The sequence below is a fragment of the Falco naumanni genome, chromosome 3 (genome assembly GCF_017639655.2).
Source record: "Falco naumanni isolate bFalNau1 chromosome 3, bFalNau1.pat, whole genome shotgun sequence".
NCBI classification, from domain to species: domain Eukaryota; kingdom Metazoa; phylum Chordata; class Aves; order Falconiformes; family Falconidae; genus Falco; species Falco naumanni.
This window is the reverse complement of record NC_054056.1, coordinates 33,973,052-33,997,805: the sequence shown is the minus strand read 5'-3', so window position 1 is coordinate 33,997,805 and position 24,754 is coordinate 33,973,052. Positions and strand designations below refer to the sequence as shown.

Here is a 24,754-nt window from a genome sequence, read left to right as displayed (position 1 = left end):
AACACCAAAATACCTTCAGGTATTAGAAACTTGAATGTTTAAAAGCAGGTACTAAACCACACGTCAGCTGTTAAAAAGGAGAATAAGTAAATAATTATTGCAGATACAGGAAGGTTGTATTTGTTAATATAAATGCCACTAATTAAACTCAAGTACATAATTTCTTAACATAAAAACCACCAGCTAAAAATACCTGGCTAGAATAAATGAATAAGGATAAAATTATGTAATGTGAATCTTTGTTTTCCATGCTTTGTTAAATTATTGTAAGTACAATTCTTACACTGCTTACTAAATGGAGTACGGAAGACATTTTGTTTCTTTGTTTATCTAAATATCTTATATGTTGTGGTGGTGATATAGTTGGTTATGCAGTTAACTCTTTAAGGGGGCACTTAACCACTGAAGTGCTGTTTAAATGCAGTTTTCAAAGCAGTGCCAATTCAAAATAAAGAAATAAAAAAGGACTAAGTTGTGTAAGTAGGTCATACGCATTGAAAGTAAACCAGGAGAAATAGATTGCTTATTTTTAAACTGTCCTTCTGAAAAATTGGAGATTATCCGGTGGGAAATTTCTTGGTAACATTGTATGAGCTAGGAAAGACAGCATAGTGGCTAATTACTGGTATTCACAATTTTTAAGACATGATTTGATAGTACTGTTGCTAAAGAATTTCCACCGTAGTTGTGCTTGAAAAGAAAACTCAGGAGAAAGTCTGATAATTTTATTTATTAGTTTCTAAGGATATAAGCAGATTTAAACCTAAAATATATTTTTAAGGCACAGAATGTATGGTTCTTTTTAAATCCCTGAACTCCTGGAAAGCATTCAGTACTAAGTTCAGAATGATTTTGCTCATGTTCCTAATAAAAAAAATTAAATCCAGCGTGGTGTTTTTATGAACTGCACTGGCAAGATGGCTTGTCAGCCTGAGTGAACATTTTTCTGAAATACTGCAGCTGCATAAAAAAATTGTGTGCAGAAAAGTGAAGCAGATGGCTTTTGAAAGTAGCAGCTGGTATATAAAATACGAGGCCTGTGATAGATTTCTTCTTAAGTCATGTGTGCTAGCGTAGGGCTATTCTCTAATTTCTCTATCTTCACAAACATGGGCTTTCCTCTGTTTCTGGTATTTGTTTTAAATTACACCAGCTGGAATTTGTTAGCTATCTATATAGCTAGGAAAGTGCCCATTATTTCCTACTAAATTTTGAGAAATCTAGAAGTTGCACTGTCAGTAATTTGCCCATTCAAGTAAAAGAACAAATGTTTTCGAAGTCAGACATCAGAAATGAAACTGGGCTTTTGTTCACGTGCCTGTCTTCCTTGTGGAAAAAGCTTGTTAGTTCATGGTTCAGTGTTCACCTCCTGTCTTTTGTTATGATTCAAGAGTATTTTTGAACTTTTAGTGTTTAAAAGACTAGAGAAATGAGAGATTTTTGTTCTGGCTAACCAATGAAGAACAGTGATGAAAGCAATATTCATAAAATATTGGTGAGAAGTAAATAAGCAAAGTGATTTTTTGCTGAATATCAGGACATTAATATGTCAGGAAATATGTGATGGCATAGGATTATCTTGGACTTCTAAAGTCTTGTTTGCTTTAAATACTAGTGCCCTTTCTAAACATGTATTTATTGAGCAGGGGTAGTGTATGTTGGGGGGGGGCAGAGTGACAGTTTTGTTTCACTTTTTGTTTTATCAGAACATGTAAAAGACTACTTTTTTGTACCTCTGAGAGGTGCATTTATGCTTGGCATTCATGTTTTACACCCCAGCAAGTTAACTACAAATTTGAAGCATAAGTCACACTTTAATTATTGTTTGCCAGCCTGTGAATGAGCAAATGCAAGTACAGTTACATCTTCTAACACGGACATTATACTAGCGCTCACTAGAAGCCTGAAGTAGTTCGCATTTCCATTATACCATGTTTAATGGAACTTAAACTAATCCTTCCCCTCCCAAGCATACACCTGCTTGACTGTAAATGTGATTTAAACTTGTTAGAAAATGTACCCCCCCCAAAAAAAAAAAAAAAAAATCCTAGGGAAAAGGTGCTTGAAATCAGTACCACAGTTTGCATCAAGAAATTATTTTTATCTCTGTCCTTCCTTAAACTGTTTTTCCAATATGTTTTTCTCTGCAAGTTCAGATAAGCACATTCTGCTAGAGTGGAAGCAAGTGTGTTGCAAGCAACATAAACCAAAGTTAATTCACTTTAGGCATAATATTTTGTGGGTTTGATTGTTACCAAATAAAAAGTATATAGGCTTTTGGCAGTATAACATTTAATTCCTAATCCTACTGTTTGCCTAATCTGTTTGCCTTGTTAATCTTTATGCATTTTTATTGCTAAAACGTCGTGACCATGAAGTATTTGACATGACTATGGGCTTCACTTAGTCTTATCATTGCCAGAGCATCTGGTCTTTAGTATGTGGTGTAGCTGAAGTAATGCCACTCAGTTAGCAGGAGTACTTCAAAGGCTTTATTGGGCTGGTGGAAATCGATACAGGTTGCTGCTTTGCTGTTTCTTGTTTAGCTAGTTGGTTTTTGGGGGTGGCTTTTTCAAAACCAGGTTTGTGTGACAGGTTTCTATAAGTTGCTGTTCTCTTTAAAACTACGTAAAATTAATGTATATTAAATAACATACTACAATATTTTCTGGTTTAGCCTTTGGAAAGATCCCATTCTGAACAACTGAAATGGGGAGCAGAACAACAGCAGTGGTACTTGAACTTCTTCAAGAATGTATAGAACTTGATGATGTGCTCTTCAGCCTTCTTCTAGGTGTTGCATACAGTTAAATGAACTTGCAAGCTGTAAGTAAAGGTTCACACATACCCCCAAGGAGGGCAGTTCTGCAGGTGTAACAGGAGTATGCAGATAACAGTATCTCCGAAACCCACAGATGAAGATTCATCCTCCCTCTTAATGTACTTACTCTAAAGTTGTAGTAAACAGAAAAAAATGGTAGAATTCTTCAGATTTGTCAGGGTTTCATTTTTGTGTCTTTGTATATAGCCTTTAGGCTCTTAAAGACAGGGCCTTTTTTTCTCTTAAACATAGGAAAAATACTCTCATTTATCTCATTTAATATATTAACAACAATAATAATGAAAGTAATAATTGAGAAAACACAAAAGACTTCTAGGAAAACTATTCAATTGCCCCACGGCAGTGCACTTAATTACCATTAAATTATCTCTTGCGTCTCTCCCATTTAATATTTCTTCAGGCTTTTTCCTTAGGAAGTTATGCAGCTTGTGCTGAACCTCTTGAAAAATTCTTATCTAATATTTGCACGAGCATTAGTTCATGCATTGATCTAATGCCATCTCAAAGCGAGCAGTCAAGAAAAATTAAAGGTGATAAGAGAAGTTCTCATTAGTATTCTGGGACTAGAAATTGAATCTGCCTCCCACCCCCTCAGACTTACTGAAATTTAAAGAAGAACGTGTGCGAACAAGTTTCTGAAAAAAGCAAGATAAAATTAATTCCTTCTATCAATTTATTACCTTTGCGATCCATAGTAAGACACTGCTCAATCTAATTAGACCACAAGATTATGGCCATAGGCTTCCTGAAGCCTATAATCTCTTTGTATACCTTCCAAAAATTAAACACAAAAATAAAAAGGTGTGTATAACCTATATGCAGTGTTTTATGGTAATGAGGTGCAGCTATTTATTTTGATGAGAGGGTGTCATGACTGATTCTGTGAACACTGCTGGTTAGTCATTTCTGGACATTGGAGGGGGGATATTTTTTCTGTTTTCATCTCATTTCTTGGATGGATAAAGGCATTTTTATCCCACTTCTCTGGCTGAACCATATAATGTAGTTATTATGAAAGACTTGAAACTCCACCTTACTGTACCAAGGAACTTCAGAAGCAACACCCACATATGCACATACCCCACACAATAAATCAGCAGGGGAGAGTAGAGTCTTTGTTGGCTGAAATCTGAGGTCGAAGGAATGTATGTAATTTACTCCACCGTTATGAAATACCATGTTTGTCCATCTCTTCTGGATTGGGGTCTGCAAAAAAATCCCCTTTTATTCCTGCTTGTCACACTAACAAAATGATGCATTCCAGTATATCACTGTCTACTTGCAGCATTATGGTGAAAATGTCTCACTTTTGTCTTGCAAGGAAGCTGAGAATTTTCACAATGCTTATTTTTTTCTTCCAAATTTTTTGGATGGGTTGCTTTTTAAGAATTTTCTTAGTCAAGTTCTGGTGCCTGTAGTTACAGAGTCAAACTGGGAAAACATGACTGGAATTTGTGAAAGCTCACAAGCCAGAGGGCAAGAGGAAAGAAACCCTGAACTTTTAAATGTTTGGGTAATGTTGCTTATTTATTTATGGAACAGTAGTTACTTGAGGCTAGCAGCATTTTAAAATATGTTTGCATGAAACTGAAGATGTTCTTAAGCTGTTTAGTTTAACAAATTAAGTACTTCAGTGCTGGGATCTACAAGGCAATGAGTTGTGAAGATAAATGAATGCATATTTGATCAGGTTGTACTAGTAGCCTCAAATTAGCATAGTCTCTGCAAGGGGAAGTTTCATATGCCAGGACTGAAAAAATACTTCACTACAGCCAGTTCTTTTTGGTGTCTGAATACCTCAAGGAATAGGTGGATAACATCTCTGACATTTCCTGGTGATGCAAAATTGTTGCAGTGGCTCAAAAAATTGAATGCTCAGTTTCTTTTTAAAAAAAGTTTTATTAAAGATAAGTGAACTAGCCAATGGATATTTGATTTGTGTGGATGTAAGGCAGGCTAGTTAGTGCATTTTGTAAACAGGTATGTCAGCTTTTTAGGCGAAGTCACTTGGCCTGTACATAAAGGTGAATTCTCAGAAAAAGGGTAGGAGAACGAAATAAAAGCTTTTCTTTAAAGTACAATTGAAGTTTATTAAACCTCAGTATGGGTAATATAAACAAGAAGTAAATTGAGTATAGTTTCTTTTAACTTGATAAATTTCTTTATACAGGCATCCATATGAGAACTGAACTCATGTAGAGTTTGCATCTTCAGTTTGTTTCTTCAAATATCTACATGTAGACCTGTGGACGAGGAGTACAGTTCTGTTGTTTGCCACCTATGTGTACTGCAGAGGTCATTTATGGTAGTAACACTGGTGTCTGAAAACTACATTCCTGATTTAACTGCTCTGAGATGGGGTCTGACTGTTTTAATGCAGGACAGGTTTTGTGTCTGTACTGATGAACAGTTCTAATTTAATTTTCTGTTTATTATGTTTTGCCATTTATGATGGCATCTAGATGGCAGTTCTGATTTAAAGTTAAACAAAACCCTGCTTATAGGAGATTTTCTTTTAGGGAAATACTATGCCATTACTAACAGGTGCAGTTCTGCAGTAGAATGAATGAAGAGTGATTGTAAATGGATGCTAGCTGAGAAAAGATATGACTCAAAATCTCAGCATTTTTTGTATTGTTTCCAGAAGTGTCCTTCCAGGGAAACTTCTTCCCATGTTGGCGCTTGACGATACTAAGCACTACAGGCTGGTCAGAAATGCCCAGCCTTCTGAATTGCCAAATTTCTTGAAAACGCCTTCAGGCATTGTAGCAACTTTGAGTACAAGGAGGATCAAGCTTCTGCAGAGAGTCCAGTGAAGGGCCATGAAGGTGATGAAGGGCCTGGAGCGTGTCCTATGAGGAAAGGTTGCGAGCTGGGACTGTTCAGCCAGAAGAGAAGGCTTGGTATGGGGGGTCTTATCAATGCCTATAAATACTTGAAGGGAGAGGGCAAAGAGGATGGAGCCAGGCTCTCTTCAGTGGTGCCCAGTGCCAGAACCAGAGGCAATGGGCACAAACTAAAACACAGGGAGTTCCCTCTGATCACTAGGAAACATTTTTGTTCTCTTTACTGTGAGGGTGACTAAGCACTGGCACAGGTTGTCCTGGTAGGTTCTGGAGCCTCCATCTTTGGAGATACTCTAAAGCTGTCTCGTCATGGTCCTAGGCAAGTGGGTCTAGGTGGCCCTGCTTGACTAGATGGCCTCCACAGGTTCCTTCCCAGTGTGATTCTGGGTAATTCAGAGGGGAGACCTCTTCAGCCATTTCATAACATTAGGCAGTGTGTTACACCTGATGCTGAAGAACAGGACCTTAAGTTCCCCCTACAGAAACTATTTCTGCAATGCCTTCTTCGCCCAGTCTTTCAGATGAATGGAATGTGTCTTCTGTATCTTATAAATAAATAGATAACATGATAATTTCATTTCATTTAGGTTGGAAAAGACCTTTAAGATAAATTGAGTCCAACTGTAAACCTAACACTGCCAGGTCCACCATTAAACCATGTCCCTCAGTACTACATCTACCTGTCTTTTCAATACCTCCAGGGATGGTGACTCAACTACTTCCCCGGGCAGCCTGTTGGAATGCCTGACAATTATTTTGTTGAAGAATTTTTTCCTAATATACAGTCTAAACCTCCCCTGGTGCAACTTGAGGCCATTTCCTCTCGTTCACAAATTGTCAGTTGTTACCTGGGGGAAGAGACTGACAACCACCTCACTACAACCTCCTTTCAGGTAATTGCAGAGAGCAGTAAGGTCTCTCTCCCCTGAGCCTCCTTTTCTCCAGGCTGCAGGACTCCAGGTTCCTCATCCGCACAAGACTTGTGCTCTGGACCTTTCACCAGCTCCGTTGCCCTTCTCTGGACGCACTCCAGCACTTCAATGTCTTTCTTGTAGTGAGGGGCCCAAAACTGAACCCAGGATTAAAGGTGCAGCCTCACCAGTGCCATGTACAGGGGGACAATCACTGCCCTGGTCCTGCTGGCCACGCTATTTCTGATGCAAGCCCGGATGCCATTGGCGTTCTTGGCCACCTGGGCACACTGCCAACTCGTACTAAGCTAGCTGTTGACCAACAGCCCCAGGTCCTTTTCTGCCAGGCAGCTTTCCAGGTGCTCTTCCCTAGGCCTGTAGCATTTCATGGGGTGGTTGTTTTCCAAGTGTAGGACCCAGCACTGAGCCTTGTTTGAACCTCATACGGTTGGCCTCGGCCCATAGATCCATATCCATGCTATGTACTGTAGATACACACGATATGTGTGGCCATATGACTGACAGTTCTGCCTAATTTATATATGGTTGTCGGTACATGATTTCATAAATTAGAAGATATTTCGTCTGTTAGAGCAATGACTGTTTACTTGGTGAACACATAGGTCTCTGTACTACGGGACCTTTGTGGTTCCAAGTGAAGATACAGAATCAAAACACCTTGATTTCCTGGAAAACATTGCCACTTTATATTACTTACAGCCATTGTAATTACCAGATATATAGAGTCTGTGGCTTTAGGGGGGCTCCCCCCACCTCCAATCTTTAATTGGATAAATCTTTCTAAGTGTTATCAGAAAAACCCAAGTAGAATGCTGTTTCACATGAGAAGTTTGTTGTTTGTTTTTTTTAATTGTAAGCATAATGAAGAAAATGACATTAATTCTACATATTTTTTGTAGTACTAACATGGCAGTAGAGAATTAATATTTCCCTGTGTGTATACAAATAACAAACTGCATGATGCTGAAGGACAATTATGTCGTCTTCTGTCGCTTTCATTATTTGGAAGAGTTGAATTGAGAAAAAAGCTTGTTTTGTCATGTTGAGTACCTCTGTGAGTTAAAATGAAGGCTTTCTCCTGATGTTGCAGCTATTGTAAGAATTCATATTCTCACTCTTGCACAGTTTTATCATATTTCTTCTTTCACATCTTTCAATAAGAAATCAACATTTTTCATGCATTTTGTAAGTGGGAAGGTCTTATGTATTTGTTGCTTTGTAGTCTAGGGCTGGATCCAGCTGTGGCATTGGTAGTGAGGGAATGCTGTGGTGCTCGTGTGTTACTGGAAAGATGCTGACTGGAGAGGACCTTCAGCTGTTAAATGTGCTGCTGTACTTCTTTATCTTCTAAATTATTAATTCCATAATAGTAGCAGTGTGAAATAGTTTTTCTTACAACTTGTCATCCCTCAGAAAAATATTTTGTGAAGTGCATTGCTTTCATAATGTATAATCTCCTCTTTGATCTGCAAGTCAGTCGTGTAGATTTTTGTGATATTTCAGGACTTTTTGCAACTTTAGGGTCATAGGTTTTAGGATCTCAACAGCAAGTGTATGATTTCCTAAGATAGAGGATAACATGAGCCATTAAAGAAAAATTGCAATTCTGTAGAGATATGTTACTTGTAAAAAATGCTGTTGCACAGAAGATGTGATGTGCAGAGTTAAGTTCTTCAGCACTTGTTCGATTCTTGCTGTCTTTTTGTTGTTGTTGTTACTAACTGTATGAATTACTTACTCCAATGTGGTGAAAGTATTACTTAAAAAGTAGGCCTTCTGCCTACCTACATCATGTACATGTGATGTACAGGACATGTGATGAAGCTTTGAACCTTGGTAGTTATCGTAATGAGTACTTAGCGTGCTCTGTGGTACAAGCTTTTGCACAAGCCACTTCAGCATTCTTTCAGACTGTGCCCAAGCAGAGCTGGTGGACAATGAGTGCCAGCAGCGGTCCAAGTATGCTGTTCTGGCCCAGCCATCCTCTTCAGGCAAGGTGGCCTTTGGCCATAGCATTGGGCTTCCTCCAGGTCAGAGCCTACTCCTTGGTCCGTTTTATTTCCTACTGTAGGTTGTAACCATCAAGTTTCAATCTTGGTGCTGCTTCTTGCTGGTTCAATCATTTGAAGTTAGTATGCAGTATGCTTTTCAAATACTATTCTTTTTGTTTGCTGCTGGTGTTATTTTCACAGTAATGCACGAACATTTGTCTGTTTTATATGCATGATTAGATGCATCTACAAAATTAAAACTTGTTGACCAAGGTGGTTGAAGAATACAGCATACATTCACATAACTTGAATGCAGGTGCAACCATCTGCTCAGCCTCCTGTGAAGGTTTTGATTATATCTACTAAAACATAGGTAATATTGTTGTAGATAAAGAATTTTTTTATCGAGTTCATTGCAATCAGGAGGGTTCTTTTCCAAAAGTGCAGTTCATTTGTGGAGAATATGAGCATCGCTTCTTTTTTCTCTTCATACACTATGTGTCGTAATTACAAAAAATTGCACTTGGGACTCTTACTCTAAAGTTGTTCGGGCAGTATTTTAGTCTGTATTGGCACTGAATTGATCTTTCTGTGATGCATACCTACTTCTTTTGCTGTAGGTGAAAAATGACTATATGTTAGAAATAGCAGATCAAGTGGACCAAGAAATTGCTTTGAAACTAGGTTGCCTTGAAATCCGGTAAGCTGAAAATTTCATTTATTATTCAACATGTTTCTGATAGAATATATACATTAATTTTGAAACTGCTTATAATTCATCGATTTGTGAACAGTATAGTTGAATAAAAAATCGTAAGATTTTTTTTGCTACAAAGTAGTTTGAAGAAAAACTGAACAGATTGTATTTTAACCAATTTCTAGTGATTTTAAGATTAACATTAATTTTAAATTTTTAATTAATTACATCTTGATACTGCCTTTTGGGTGAGTTCTTCATCTGAATAATTCAAAGGCCTGTAGACTACAGTGAAGTATACTTGAAAAAAAAAGCATCTGTGGTGTTATTTAGCAAGTAGTCTTATCATTGTGCATATATAAATCCTACAGCTAAAGAATATAATTAAAGATAAACGCTGCTACCTTTCCTTTCTGCTTCTACTCAATTTTTAATGTTCTATTTTCAAATTATTAAATCTTAAGGATTCTTTTGGGTGGTTTTGGTGTTCTTGTCGACTGTATAGACAGCTGGAAAATAAAGATAAATTTATCAGATTAAGAGTTCCCAGCATAGCTTTTGAAATGCATGTTTTGGTTTTTTCTAACTTACGGAGAATTTCCAGCCTGAAACATTTGCTTTTAGTTAAGCTGTTGTCTCGCACAGGGAGATTAGGAAAGAAGTAAAATTGATAAGAAAGTAATGGCAAATGTAAACTTGTTAACAGAGAAGAAAAGTGTCCTTTGAACAGTACTTTCCAAAATAAAACAAAATTTAGAATTATGAAATTTCCTAGGTGTCTATCATAGGAGAACCTGATGTCTTTGCTGGGAGTTTTGCTGGTAGCCCCAAGGAAAACAAAAATTCTTTGTGTAACTGCAAACTCCTTATGCAGTGACAAAATTGTTGGTGCCTTATTTCAAAATATGTAATGAGTATAACAATCCATGATTATTTTGTCAGCCAAGTCCTGCTTTTCGTGGTTCTCATGCTGTGGCTCTTCAGAGCATTTTAATGTATTTCTAATAGATGACTACTAAGACTGTCCTACTCATAAGCATTACTGGTCGACTTTCTCAGTGAAGACAATGATCCCAGCTCTCTGATAACAACAGCCACTCATTCTTGATTATTTTTTTTTTTAATACATACACACACACACACACACATATATATATATAAAAAACATGCCCAGATTGAAACTGTTAGTTTTCATCATTCCCTGCTTCCTCTGGTTCTTCCTGATACGGGCACAGATGCAAGTGGTGTTAAAAAGGAAGGAAATACTGCTGGAGGTAGAAAGATGCTGCTGAAGGGCAGGTTAGATCACTTCTTTTGGTAGCAGTGTAGTTAAGCTGGTTTAAAGTGGTTCTGGAAGTGCAGTGCTCCTGTCATTCTCTGTAATGTTCCTTACATGGGAATTATTTTTTTAAATAAAAATCAGATCTGTTGAGGTAGGAGGATAATATACCAATATTTATATTTGAATGCATTCTGCCAATGTTTTCTAATTATAAGTCTGAAAGATTTGACTACATTGATGTTGTAGATTTAGGCTGGATCATCCAATAATTGTTGCTTTTAAATATTTTTCGACTTCAGGAGATCCTACGGAGAGATGAGAGGCAATGCATTAGAAAAGAAGTCCAACTATGAAGTGTTAGAGTAAGTATTGTGTCCTAGCTTGAGGTTTGAACTGTTTCTTCATTGGGGAACATTAGATTCAGTTTAATAACATTAAGTTTGTTGAGATCTTCAGTGCTTTAATATAAGAAATGGATGATGAAACCTACCTAGGTGTAGAAGTAGGAAGAATACCTTTAGCTGTGGTCCAGGGAATTCCAGCAGAGTTGGAATTGTTTAAACTTGATTGAGAGCTTTATTACAATTTTTTGCAATTTTGCTAATGGTTATGGGTTCATCAAGTCTAGTTCTAAGGTGATTTTGTTTCTAAATGTCTCTCTGTGCATAGTTGCATTTTTCATTGTGACTCATCTGTGGTAAAGTTTTAGTTACTTGAAAATCTTTGTGGTACAGTTTGGAGTTTTTTTTCTCTTTGCTCAGTATGTAGATTTCCTGAGTTGTGACCTTGCAATTAACAAGTTTGTTGTGTATCTGTGTCACAAATTTTAAGCAGCATCCTTAGACTGAAAGTGTTTTGGTTACTTAATCACGTAGAGTAGGTGGCTTTGATCCAAAGTCCTTTGGAAGCGTCAGGGATTTAAAACTGGTTTTATTTGTGTTAATTAACAAGTTTCATACATACCTACACCAATGAGCTACTCTTCACTACTAATTATCTTTGTGAAAAGATGATGTACAGTTTAACATAAAATGGGATAAAAGGTTGGTGTAGCTGTGAAGTCAATGTTTGTTTTGTTTTGTTTTTTTTAATAAAATGTGCTAACTTCTAGAGGTGTGAAATTAAGAGAATGGAAGAAAAGATTTTTCACCACAGTGCACAAGTTCACAAGGATCTTTGGGGAAACTATGATTTCAATAGGTCAAAATAACTTTAATAATTTCCTGGTTGTTTATATAGTACCTGCTATTTATATAGTGTTCCTCTATATATGTGGAATTTTTAAAGCTGTGCTTTTGGTCGAATTAGGGTGTTCGTGTTTGTTTTGAAGGACTTTAGTTTTCTGTTTGTAGTCACTAGCAGAAATATCCTGGTTGAGGATACACATAACAAAATGAGGAAGGACTAATAAGGATGAACATGAGTAGATCGACATGGCTAAGAAGATGATATAAAAAAGATTTGAAAGTGCTGTGAGTTACAGTGGTTGCAGTTTACATATGTTCCAACAACTTGAGAAAGGTATTTTTAAGTCAGTTATTTGGCAACTCATAAGCTAAAACATTAGTGGTTAGGTTAACAACTTTGGAAATAATGAAACAAAGGAAACAAGGGTCATAACAGATGACAGGAAGTATTAAGAATTCTAACAGGTGAGAGTTCCTGGAGGACTCAGTATGGGGCTGCTTCCAGTTTAACAGTGACTTGTTTCTTTCAGTGCATTTGTTTTCCAAGCAGTACCTGTTTTGATAGGAAATAACTAACTGCTGCTGTGAAAGACAAAGCAAAACTCCACTGTGCAAAAACTAACAGTTTAATGCCATGCAAATTGGAAATGTAGAATTCTCTTCAAGATTATTTGTAGGTTTTTTTTTTCCTTTGAGAAGCAAAATGTATTTTGCATGGGATTTAGCTGGGAGAGATGGAGGATAAAAGCACCTTAAAGTGGCTATAGATAATTGTAAGCTAGTAGGAATCTACAGAAAGTACCAGTGATCCCCAAAATGTACTCATTCAGTCCTACCACCTTAATAGCCTATAAAGGTTTATCTACACAAGTAATATTTATTTCTCAAGTGAGGCATTTTGTTTGGTGGGTTTTTTTGCTAGTTTTAGTACATCATGAGGCACTTAACCAGCTGAGTGCAATTTTTAAATGGCACTTTTTTGCATTTGGTGTGATTGCTTCTTGCCTGTCTTTGTCAGATGTCTATTTGATGTATATTTGTCTTTGATCAGATTTTCATACAAGACCAAATCTGGATGGGAAATGGTAGATAGAATCAATCTGCTAAGTAGCCTTTAATAGTTGTGCCTTCATGTAATGAAAGAATTTTTTCATAATAAATTGTGAAGCCTGTTAGCATAGAACAGGGATAATTACAAGTACAAAAATGGGAGCTATATGAAGGAACAGCTGCAGCCACAGTTTTGTAAAAAGCATGTTAGTCTATTATGTTAATCTAACATTACTTTTTTGTTGTAACTTCAATTGAGATGAAAAATAGAAATAAAGATATATGTTGCCTAAAGCTGCTTATCATTGTATGACAAGCAGTATCATCCATCTGTAGTTGGTGTTTTATTAATCCTATTGAAGTTTATACACAAAAAATAAATTTACATTTAAGCCCACAAGTAGGATGGAGTAGATGAGGTTAAGTAGAAAGCTGTAGTAGAATTGTATGAAGGGGGATCTTGCTGCTAATTATCTCTTACCGGCAATCAGAAAACAGATGTCAGAGTTCTTAACCTGGAGGACTGAGTCGGGTGTGTATCCCGAGTTGGCCAATTTACCCCCACGCAGTACAGCTGAGGAGGAAAGGGAAGGAGTTTGTAGGGTTGTGTGTTTAAAACTGTTTGTATGTTCTAATTCCCGATGCTTATTATCTTGTGTATCGATAACCACAGTTTGTTACTGACCATGGCATTACATCTGCATGCTTCTTATGTTAAAATCTCCTCCAGTAAATATGCCATCTCAGTTAAACACAGGTTATGCTTTATTAACAAATTTTATTAATAGTTGTGTTTTGCTGTATTCTGCATAGAATTTGTTCTGAATTTGTTACGTACAGATTTGCAATAAAGGCTACTTACAAATCTTTTTAATAACGAATTGAATCAGGTTGTCACAGCCATGTGCTGCAGTACTGTTAACATGAGTAATACTGGAGTGTTGTAGGGTGCTTCATTTTTGAGAACACCATTTCTCTCTCAAATACTTAATGTTACACTAATATATTCCTTGTCAAAATGTCATTGCATGTTATTTAGATGGTAATAGTGTGTTAGATTTATTTAACTGTGTGGGATGATAAACTGCACATAATTTGCATTTGAGAAGAAATGCATCAAAGGAATTAACATTTATGAAAATTGTATAATCTTTCAGCTTACTGTCATTGCACAGATGCTAGTGTTTGCTGCTGCACATGAATGCGCTGTTCCTCTCATTTGAGGACGTGTTTAGTATGTTTTGTGAAATTGTAAACCATTTGTCTTTGGAGAGCTTTAAAAATACCCTGTTTCAGTATTTCACGTAAGCTTTTTGTATTGACTTTAACGTTGGGTTTCTTGCGCCGTTAGGTAGCAGTAAATATATTCTGTATATCTCAGGCTCACTAACAGCTTGGCTTTGCTTTGCCTAATGTGGGAATTCCAGATGTATTTCTGTTTATGTTCAAAACATGTGGTCATGGAAAGCTTTCTTTCATACTTATTTCAGAAGCAGATAAGACTGTGTGTTTGAAAGAGATTGTAACCTCTTAAAGGAAAGCAGTAACACCTTTGAGAGGCAAGGATACAAGTCATTTTCCTATCTACATTTTTCTTTTAGTTTTTCATTTTTCTCATGCAGATTTTCAGCTAATACTACAAAAGTAGTTCATGGTCATGCAGCGTTTGTTTTACCTGGTTGTACAATGATCTTCTGCACTAGCATATCTCTGGCAACTTCTCTTGAAGCTTTCTTGAAGCTAATGTTCAGTTGTAGTGATGCATACAGGTCAGACATAAGCTAGGTGCACACATCTGAGCCACAAAAACATTTAATCCTTATGGCTGTGTGTTTCAAACCAGGGCTGCAACCCTAATAATAAGTTTGAACATGAGCTTGATGTAATTCAATGTGCAGAATCCAGGCTCATGGATGGAATTAGGATCTTGATTTACAAACGCAAGAAGTGAGATTACTTGCAAGAAAAAGCTAGGAATTTTAACATTAGGTGCTCAATATGAGGAAAAAGTGACAGCAGAAATTTAAAAAAACCACATTAATTATAGTGGTGCAAATGGTAAAACAGTAGTGGAAGTGAACATGCTTACTTAGGTGATCTCATGAGAAGTCCTTTCCTTTGTGTTGTATCTCCTACTCCATTCTAATAGATGTTTATTAGAATTTGCCATTTTCATGTTGTTCCCTTCTCACCTGATCACATGCTGTAAGAATATTTTCTCAATATTCTTTGCATTATTAAAACATATACAAAAACCAGGTTTTAGTCTCAAAAATTCTCTGTGCCCAAGCCAACGTTTCAAATAATACACTTTCCACGCCAGGTACCTGTTGTAAATGCAATATCCTTTTGAATTTGGACTAGAAGATACTGCTATCTCACATTTGCTGTGGAGCCACTGTGATTAGCATTTTAACGGGACTGTGTTTGTTACACTGAGCTTGTCAAAGACCTTACTATGAAAATCATTTATTATATAGCATGTGCTAGCTGAAAAAGAAAACAAACAAAAAAACAGACCCAAAGCACCACCCTGAAAAAGAACAATATAATGTTGCACAATCTTTTTTATATTAATGCTCTGTGTGTTTTTGTTTCAGGAAAGATGTTGGTTTAAGACGTTTTTTTCCGAAGAGTTTACTAGATTCGGTGAAGGTAATTATAGTTCCAGTCCATTGTATACAACTTTAGGAAAAATAAGTGTCAGAAATCTGAAAATTGTGTTAGCATTTTAACTGTATAGCTGTAAAGGAATTACTGTGCAGTTAATGTTGTCTTGGTGAAAAAATATCAAAGCTGTTGATCAGATTGGTAGGATATAAATCCCATACTACAGGTGTGCAACTGGCAGAACTAAGATAGTAATGATTCAACGTGGCTTTGCTGAGCTACTGTGAGAGAATTACACCTCTGCTTCTTAAACCTTATGGACAAAAGTTCAAAACAAGTCCTCAGATCCTCTAGTATCAACTGACTTTTTTTTTTTTTTGTTCGTTTTCTCCTCTAAATGAGATACCAGAAGAAAGAGGAAGGAGGCATGTAAGAAAACAGCATATTTTCATTGGCAACTTGATAAACCATATTCTGCCTCCCTTCATCAAGACTCTGTCCCACTCATTCAAGGGAGATTTCCAGTAATTTCTACATTTGTTAATCCTAGTTAAGACTGTAAATGGTAGTTGAATCTCACTTCCATTGAAGTCCATATGGTCCCAGAGTAAAAAATAAATTTTTTTTTCAAAAGAGGGATTAAGAATAGTCACCAAGTATTTTTATAACTATATCCATCTTGATATAAACGTCTTGGTAAAATACCTCTTACCATTCATATGTGAAAGTATAAATCATAAATCAGTATTTTAGAGCTGGGTTTGGTAAGCAGTGATGGTTTTATAGAAATAATAGAGTTTAACTTCAGATTTAGAAAGCTTCTACATTGTGATTTAAATAGATAAACAGAAAAGGTCTGTCATCAAGGGGGTTTGTTTCAAAAGACTTTTGAAAATCAAAAGCTAATGAAGTCAAGTGGATTTGAGTAATCCCTCTGCATGTTAATTTAAGCAATTATCTGAAACTGTATTTTCTACTAACAGGAGAAATTGTGGTGAAATGCTCTAGACAAAAAAGAATGAATAACTGTCTCAAAAATTGTCTTATGGAGCCAGAAAACTGACCAACAAAGAAAACTGGTCTTTAGAAATTATGAAATTGAGAGAACAGCAGAAAGAAGTACTAAGAATTGCCAGAAGGTGAAGCTGAATAGGACCTTGTAAAGACATAAAAAAAGTATTGGACTTACGAAGAGGAAAAACAAGGGGAGGAAGAAGAGATCTGCTTTTTAATGAAAATTAAATCCCTATTAAAAATAATCTAGGATTGATTCAGTGATTAAATGACTCTTTGACTTTGTGAAAACCAATGATTTTGTACTGGCAGGCAAAGGAAGGCTCCTGATGGCCATGTAAAATAATACATATTATTTTACATGGATATATAAATATCCATATATTAAAGATATTGTAAATACATTTACAATAAAGAAAATTATTTCTCTCCGTTAGTGAGGTAAAGCTTGGACTGTATTGCAGTGGTAATCGACGTTGTTGATGTTACACGTTTAGGAGATGCCAGCTGTACAGAGGGTGTCACTCTATGTATGGGAAGACCAGAAGGCTGGAAAAATGAAAATCACAATATTTAGCAGTGCAAAGTATGAAGTGATATACAGGGATTTAAAAACAGAACGTTCAGCTTTATTTGAGGAGCTCATTAAATACATTTTAAAAGTCAGGAGTTTAAAGACATTGTGTATTAGCTGATCACAGAGTGTCTGTACGACATAATGTTGTAAAAGAAAGCGAGTGCTGTCTTAGGAGATATCTAGGGAGATTTCTCCAGGAGGAAACATTAAAGACATTGAAAAATGCATTCTCTCTCATATGTGCTGCAAATAGTTCTGTTTATCCATGTTCAAGAAAGAGTAAGTCTGAATAATTCCAGATACATAGGAAAAGTCGCTGAGTCAGCAGGCCTTCCATTTTCATTGCTTCACGAAGAGAAGAATAAGAAACCTTCCTGTGTTTAGCTTAGTAAATGGTGCCTCAGTGATGCCATAACCACTAAGCCATGTTCTAAGTAGCTGTATTAAGTATGCCAAACACCATGGGGGGGAAAAAATACCTACTTAAACTAAACCAACAGCTGGAGGGCAGGGGGTGGTGCAGGGAAATGGACGCAAACCAGATTGTCTTTAGTTTGTGAATTAGGAGTCTTCACTTTCACTCTAGAGCATGCCTTGGGCAAAAGCAGAAAAATAAAATGTTCTTAGGAAATATTTAAGAGCAAATTTTCACTGCATTTCCCTTGAAGTTGTCATTTGCAGATACTTCTCATAAATGGTGCTCTTCTGTTACGGAAGAGGTGTGTTTCTCTAACTGACTTTCTATGTTTACACCTTACTAATGATCTCAAAGTGAAGAGTAAGTCATCTTGGTGGACTTAAAGAGCCAAATAACATATGCCATTACACATGGAAGTCAAGATGATGCTGAAACAGGCCAGGGGAACAAACCATGGGCAGAATAAAGTATCTTTTAACAACTGAGTGACTGAAATACTTGGGACGACTGGAGCTAGCGGAGTTGTTTTTTTCTTTTTGTAGTGTCTTGCTCCTGTTTTTTCCCAGGTGTTTAGTTAAGGCTAAAGTCTTCAGTTCCCTTAACATCTGTTTTCTCTCTAAAAAGGATGATAAAAGACAGGTCCAGTATAGTGTATCTTGAGTCCTAACAAAGTCTTAGGCAGCTCTCGGTGCAGTTGGGAGGTCTCCTGACTGCCAGATGCTTTCTTTATCCTACGCAAGCATCCACAGCCTGTTTAAGAGTAGTGATCCACCTGATAGTTGGTAAAAGGTTCTCCTAAAGTGACACAGTAATTTAAAATTACAATAAAATGGCAGGTGTCTGTGTAAACTTTATAACCTAAAGTTTATGTGCTGAGCTAAAGTTTTTTTCCAACCTGTATGTGTGTTGGAAAACTGATTTTGTATGTGAATATACAACACCCTTCAATCACTGCTATTAGAGTGACTCTTTTCTAAACAGTCCTTTTAAAAAGCTCTGGCAATTTGGAGTTCTGAATGTTCTTCAAAGGCTTACTAAAAATGAATGCCTAATCTGGCTGGAAGTGCTAAAGACAAAAGGGAGTTTCTATTTGCATAGTGCCCGGAGCAGTTAACAGGCGATGTGAAAAAATGAGGAGTTTTGATGCTGTTACAGTAGGACACTCAGATATTGTTTGGTAGAGGAACAATGGTAATTCCTGTCAACCTTGACATACTGCAAAAATAATCACTATTTTACCTTCTGTAGTTGTTAATTGGAAGATATATTAGAAATGGGTATTACTTAGGTTTTTTAAACACATTCAGTTACTTTAGACATGGGTCAAGCTTGGTAAAAGGAAAAATAATAGATGTGTCTGTGGTTTTCATGTTTTGGCACTACATGATGTAAAGAGTAGGTTGCCTGGCCCTACATTACTCACAGAGCACCCATGTACTCGTAGATCTTTTCCAACCTAAATGGCTCTGTGATTCTTAGGATTAGGGCAGATGAAGAGAAGACACTGCACTTTTGTCTAGATGAATTCTAGTGTTCAGAAAGAGATGTTTTTATTCAGGATTCTTGATTGCTTGTTCAGTTTTGGGGCGTGGTAAAGAAATTGCTTCTCAGATTCAGTTTTTATACAGGCAGATACTTCACTTTTGACAAGTTTTAGATTAGGGGTTTTGTTTGTGGTGGTTTTTTTTTATTATTTTATTTTATTAAATGCAGTTGTTTGAAAGCCTGCATGCTTTATCCTTTACATGCTTGCTTTTTCAGGGTACATTATTAGGTGTCTTGCTCTGTCCCACTGTCCCAGATGCTGGGAGGATTTTTGGTGCTCTTTCTATGTGGTTATTTCTACCCTGAAAGCAATTAATTAAATTATATGTGATATAGTTAAACAGTTTGTTTGGTTACTTTTTACATTAATTTTGAATTTATTATTTAAATTTTAATTTTTTATGTGGAAGTTATTTTGCATATTTTCAGACTTGAAGAATCCACTGTTGTGCACAGAGATTCAGATACTGCTACAGCTGAGTTGTTATTACCAGATAAGAAAATGATGTTTTAATTTTGAAGTTTTAAAACCTACTATGAAGGTTTAAAACCTCGTATGAACCTATGGTGCTGTGGTTTTGTACTGGTACATAGTTAAAAAGTTGGGAGAAATGAGTAGTCTAGAGTAGTTCCTGCAAAGGTTAACATGTCTTTTATTATAATTTATTAAAAAAATTATTAGTTAGATATTCTCTCTATAATATATAGCAGTAGGAATTTTGTTCCCAGGCAGAAGTTAGAAGACACAACTGTTACTTATATTTTGAAGCTTCTTTTTTTTTTCTTGAGAATTCTCTGCATCTCATTGATAAAGAAATGGTTAGTGATACTGACTGAAACTCTTCAAATGCACTGTCACTGATTAAATTAATATCATTGATCTTTAAACACTTTATACACAGGCCAAAACACTACGAAAATTAATCCAACAAACATTTCGACAATTTGCCAACCTTAATAGAGAAGAAAGTATTCTGAAATTCTTTGAGATCCTCTCTCCAGTGTACAGATTTGACAAGGAATGCTTCAAGTGTGCTCTCGGTGTAAGTAGGGGGATGTGACAGTCACTAGAATACATGCTGTAGTTATGAGTTGTGTTGGATTTGTTTAATTCTGTAACTAATTGCTTGCTTAGTTCCTGTTTTGATGTAAAGACATTGATTTAATTAACAACAAAATATATTTATTGATTTTATTTAGAACTTTTTCAGTTGACTGTTTAAAAGGTACCATTCATTAGGTAGGGTAAGAATTGTACATTTAAAATTATTTTTATCGGCGATTTGTTGTGAAAGTCAAGCAATTTTTAAGCTGGTTTTGTAAGGAGGTGAGACTTCTTGGCTTCTTCTGTTTGTAAATTTTCCTCTAATGCCTTTTAGTCTACTAATTTCAAGCAAATTTTGAGAAAAGGCCGTAAGCCTGCAAGCTTTGTGAAAACAGACAAGTAGAAATTAGAACATGCACATCAATGTCCGTGAGAATAGAAGAGGAAATACGGGAAATACAGTGTTCTCATGTAGACGTAAGATAAAACACATGGAAATGCATTTTTGAGTAGCAGGGATCCGCAGGAAACCAGTCATGAGGAGTTTTGCTACTTATAAAATTACTTGATTTTAATACATTTTAAATTGTTATAAGAGTTTAAAAGCTTCTAGAGTTTAATTACTAAAAACTGCAATTATAACATTGGAGGATAGTGTTTCCATAGCAAGGTCTTGTCTTACTATTGAAATTTTGCCCTGTCTTTCTCCTTTGATTCTGAAGTCAAGCTGGATTATTTCAGTGGAACTGGCAATTGGCCCAGAAGAAGGAATCAGTTACCTTACAGACAAGGGTGCAAATGTAAGTCTACTTCTGTTTTGTTTTGTTGTTTTTTTTTGTGTTTTTTTTTTCTCAATTACTGTCTTAACAACCATGACCTGTTGTGAACTGAACTTCACAAAAAGGGGAATGACAAGTCTAATCTTTGAGTTAAACACAGAAGAGCTGGGAGATCCAGTATATACAGCTGTTGTTCAGATATTAACTCATGATTTGGAATTGGAGAAAATGTGGTTGGGTGAAGCTGAGAGACCCTGTCAGCCATAGCACTGAGCTTGTTGGCTTTTGTACCCAATGAAGTGCTCACTTGCAGAATTTGAAGCATTAGTTGTGACTTCTTAACAATGAAACATGCAAATTATTCTATTCTTTCTTAGGAACGTGAAAATGCAGAGCTTGCTTAATCAGTTAGTATTTAGCTTTTTTGCAGCCATTGCTGGCATATTTGCTTTACTTCAGACCCTTAATAGCCTTTTCATTACCTGATGTGCATTGCATTACAGTATTTTCTGTATGTCTCCCTGAAGCAAGGAAGTTATGTTCAGACAGGTTCTTATAGCAAAATATGTGGGACCTTTACAATCACGGCTTAAGTTAAGCCCATGTCCAACTTCTATTGAAATAAATTCAAAGGTAATGAAAAGGTTTGGAGATTAAGAATACATAGCTATCTAGGAACATACCTTTTACAGCAGTCTGGAGGAACGTTGTGTGTACTGTGAGTGCAGGTTCCCTGTGATGAACCTGTTAAGTTTTCTGTCTTAACTTCCAAGAGGTTGTTTCTACTATGTAGATCAGCGTATGCCTGGAGTTACTCAACAGCGACCTCTGTAGGCAGACGTGGTGCTTGGTTTCATTTTGCAAATACTGTGGGTATTTGTGTACGTTAGCCAGAGCCTAACAGAACCGTAGAAAGAAACGGAGGAACAGATTTCGGCAAGTGTAGTTTGGAGATCAAAGTCTACACCTGCTTTTGCAACATCAGGAATAAAGGCAAAGTATTTTGCTGGAATTTTGAAATTTTCCCCACTTTTTCCATTGCCTTTCTGCAGCCAACTCATCTAGCAGACTTTAATCAAGTGCAAACTATTCAGTATTCAAACAGTGAAGACAAGGACAGAAAAGGCATGTTGCAACTCAAGATAGCAGGTGCACCTGAGGTATGATATTGACAGTTGTGATTAACTTACCAGCTTTGGTTTTCCTGGGAAGGGGTGGAGGTCAGTATGCTCTGAATGAAAGATACTCTGTATATTGTACTTGTGTTCTGATCTGTAACTTTGTTCTGGATTTTTCTACTGCCAGGATAATTATGATATACTAAATGTATACTTCACTTCTGTACATTCATGTTTAAACTGAGGACTGCCTATCTTTGTATGTGTGTAAAGACTTCAGTTACTGACAAACTCTCTTGCTCCTCCTGCAGTTACAGCCAGCGTTTTTTATGTTAACATTTTACATTCTAGGCATTCTGCAGTTCTTAGATTTTTCTTGTTCTTTAAGGGGAAAGGGAAGTCAAGTGTGACTAGTCATCATACTAGTCAGGTATTTTTGTTTTTAAAATAGATTTAGAACACATTGCATGTTTTAGGTTTTGCATCTGGTGCTTGTAGATTTTGACATTTGTAAAAGAAGGTTAATTTAAAAATGCTAGCCCTGAAGTGCGACTTAATAGTTAGTAGTGCATACGTATATGATGCTCGGTCCTAAAGAGGAAACTGAGTAATTTCACTTTTCTGAAAAGGGGAAATAGGAAAAAGGGGAAATTTGTTCCCTCATATTACAGGGAGGCAGAGCTGGAAATGAGATCAAATCTTTTTCTTGGTCCAGTGCACTGGAAAGCAGTCACTGTGGTAGAGGAGGATTGAGGGCAAGTTGGCAAATCTGCACAGAGGGTGATGAATGTTGGCAATATTGAAATTAATAGCTTGTCCGTATGTGTCTCATCTTTTTTTCCACTGTCCATGTTTTTATTTTTATCTTTTTTGAAGATGGGGGGGTGTTACCTTTTAGGGAAAGAAATAAATTGCTGCAAAAGAAAAAGATAGCACCTGTAAGAACTTTAAGGAATAAGCAGCTTCTTCAGAATTATAATTATTGCCATAAAAGTCATAGCAGTTGTAATGAACAGTGGTTGGTTGGCTGAACGTTTAGCTAGCAGCCACTTACTAAACCCAGATTAGTATTAAATTTGGGTGGAAAGTTTTGCCAGCTGTGCTTTCTGAACCTCATGTTTTGAATTTGCTACATAAAAGGTAAAGCAAGAATCTGGTAGTTCTTTGCTCATCCATGTTCTGCTGTTTACTGTTTGCAAATGTGTGTAAAGTTCTGATGCAATGACACAGCTGTTCTGCTCAGTGTTTGCATCTACAATAATACCTCTTTGTTGGTGCCTTGTTTTTTCCTTCTTTAGCCTCTGACAGTGACAGCACCATCCTTAACCATTGCAGAGAATATGGCTGACTTGATAGACGGATATTGCCGACTGGTGAATGGAGCTACGCAATCTTTTATTATCAGGCCACAGAAAGGTAAGGACACGTTTCATTCTGGTAGCTGCTATACTCCTATCTACTGAGAGGTTATTTTGCACGTGAATAGAAGACACAAGGTAGCAGCAAACCCCTCATTTTGAAGCTTTTGTCTTTCAGGGGAGGAACCATGAGGTATTTTTGTTATGAGGCATGCCAGCAGTAAATGTCACTCCATCAAAAATGACTTAATGGCTGATAATTTAGACTGATTTTCAGTAATCAGTGCTTTACACTATTCTAAACTTAACTAGCAGAAGTAAATTGTAATTAAAGGCGCTCCTAACAAGGACGTGTTATCTTGAAATGTGATTCCTTAATATATAAGTGGAAATTCGGAGAGGTTGGTTAGAATGCATTTGGATAAGGTTCTGACTAGTGATAATTTTTTTAAAATTTCTGCATTCCTCCTAGATACTCAGAACATCTCAGTTAAAAAAATAGAAAGTTTGAGAGAAGTCTCCTGAGCTTTTCTCATAAAATAGAACTAAAGCAGAGATGCGTTTTGTAGTGTTGTTGGTTTTGTAGCAACCCACAAACTGGGAGCAGTGAGACAAGGGTGCAGGTACACCTCGCTTTAAAGAGAGAATTTGAATTAAATTTCATTAGATTGTTTTCTCATTTCAGCCAGCTTTAATTATTGAAAACATCCAAGCAAAGCTACTTGAAGATGGAAATTTCTGTCCTCCTGTACTAATCTTTATCTGTGAAAACCCATCCAAATTTTTGGTTTCTAAAAAAATAAACTATTTCCATCATCCCTGTTTATAATACAAGGAAGTACACAAACTATCCCAGCAGCTCTCCAATCTGAAGCCGAGTCCCTTTTTAACCATGTTTTTGCTTTTTTGTTTGGTTTTCTCTGGTTTGTAACTGTTCAAATGAATATTAGTAACATAGTTCAGGTCTCTCCCAGGTCCATATGTAGCATCCTGCCTGCGCACAGCACAAAATCCCCAACAAACTGAAACTTGGTCATTGAGTAGTGAAGAAGTGTGATTATAGGTTGTTAGATATTTTGACAGCAATTAGTAATTGTTCAGATTATTCTTAAACTTGCATGTTTGTTAATTCTGACCCTTAGCGTGTGTGAGTGACCTCTAGCTCCAACACAAACAGCTTTGTTAGAATTTGCATTAGTCATGCAACCTTACCTCCATACAAAGGAGAATCTTCCCAGCACACAAACTCATCTCTTCTAGCCATCTTGGTGCGCAGCTCAGTGATGATGAACCATCGACACCAAAATTCATCACCAAAAGGATAAGCTAAGCGTCAGTGATAATGGTAGTTTGTTGTTCTAAAAATGAAACAGGCATCAGAACCCAATTTTTTCATTTCACTAGGCTAGTCAATACCTGTAAGCAATTGTCTTTTGTGCCTCCTTTCTGAAAAATGGGTGACA

General features: G+C 36.5%; 1 protein-coding gene across 17 annotated transcripts in view; it reads left to right on the top strand.

The window, feature by feature from the left end:
* Positions 1 to 24,754, top strand: part of PTK2 (protein tyrosine kinase 2) — a 224,032-nt gene that overhangs the window by 121,603 nt on the left and 77,675 nt on the right. For all 17 annotated transcript variants that reach the window (XM_040588398.1, XM_040588393.1, XM_040588395.1 and 14 more), the window contains 7 exons: positions 9,232 to 9,311; positions 10,890 to 10,952; positions 15,428 to 15,482; positions 19,894 to 20,034; positions 20,759 to 20,836; positions 21,868 to 21,975; positions 23,232 to 23,349. In XM_040588398.1, coding sequence (XP_040444332.1) covers positions 9,232 to 9,311; positions 10,890 to 10,952; positions 15,428 to 15,482; positions 19,894 to 20,034; positions 20,759 to 20,836; positions 21,868 to 21,975; positions 23,232 to 23,349 — 643 coding nt within the window. The remainder of the gene's footprint in view (positions 1 to 9,231; positions 9,312 to 10,889; positions 10,953 to 15,427; positions 15,483 to 19,893; positions 20,035 to 20,758; positions 20,837 to 21,867; positions 21,976 to 23,231; positions 23,350 to 24,754) is intronic.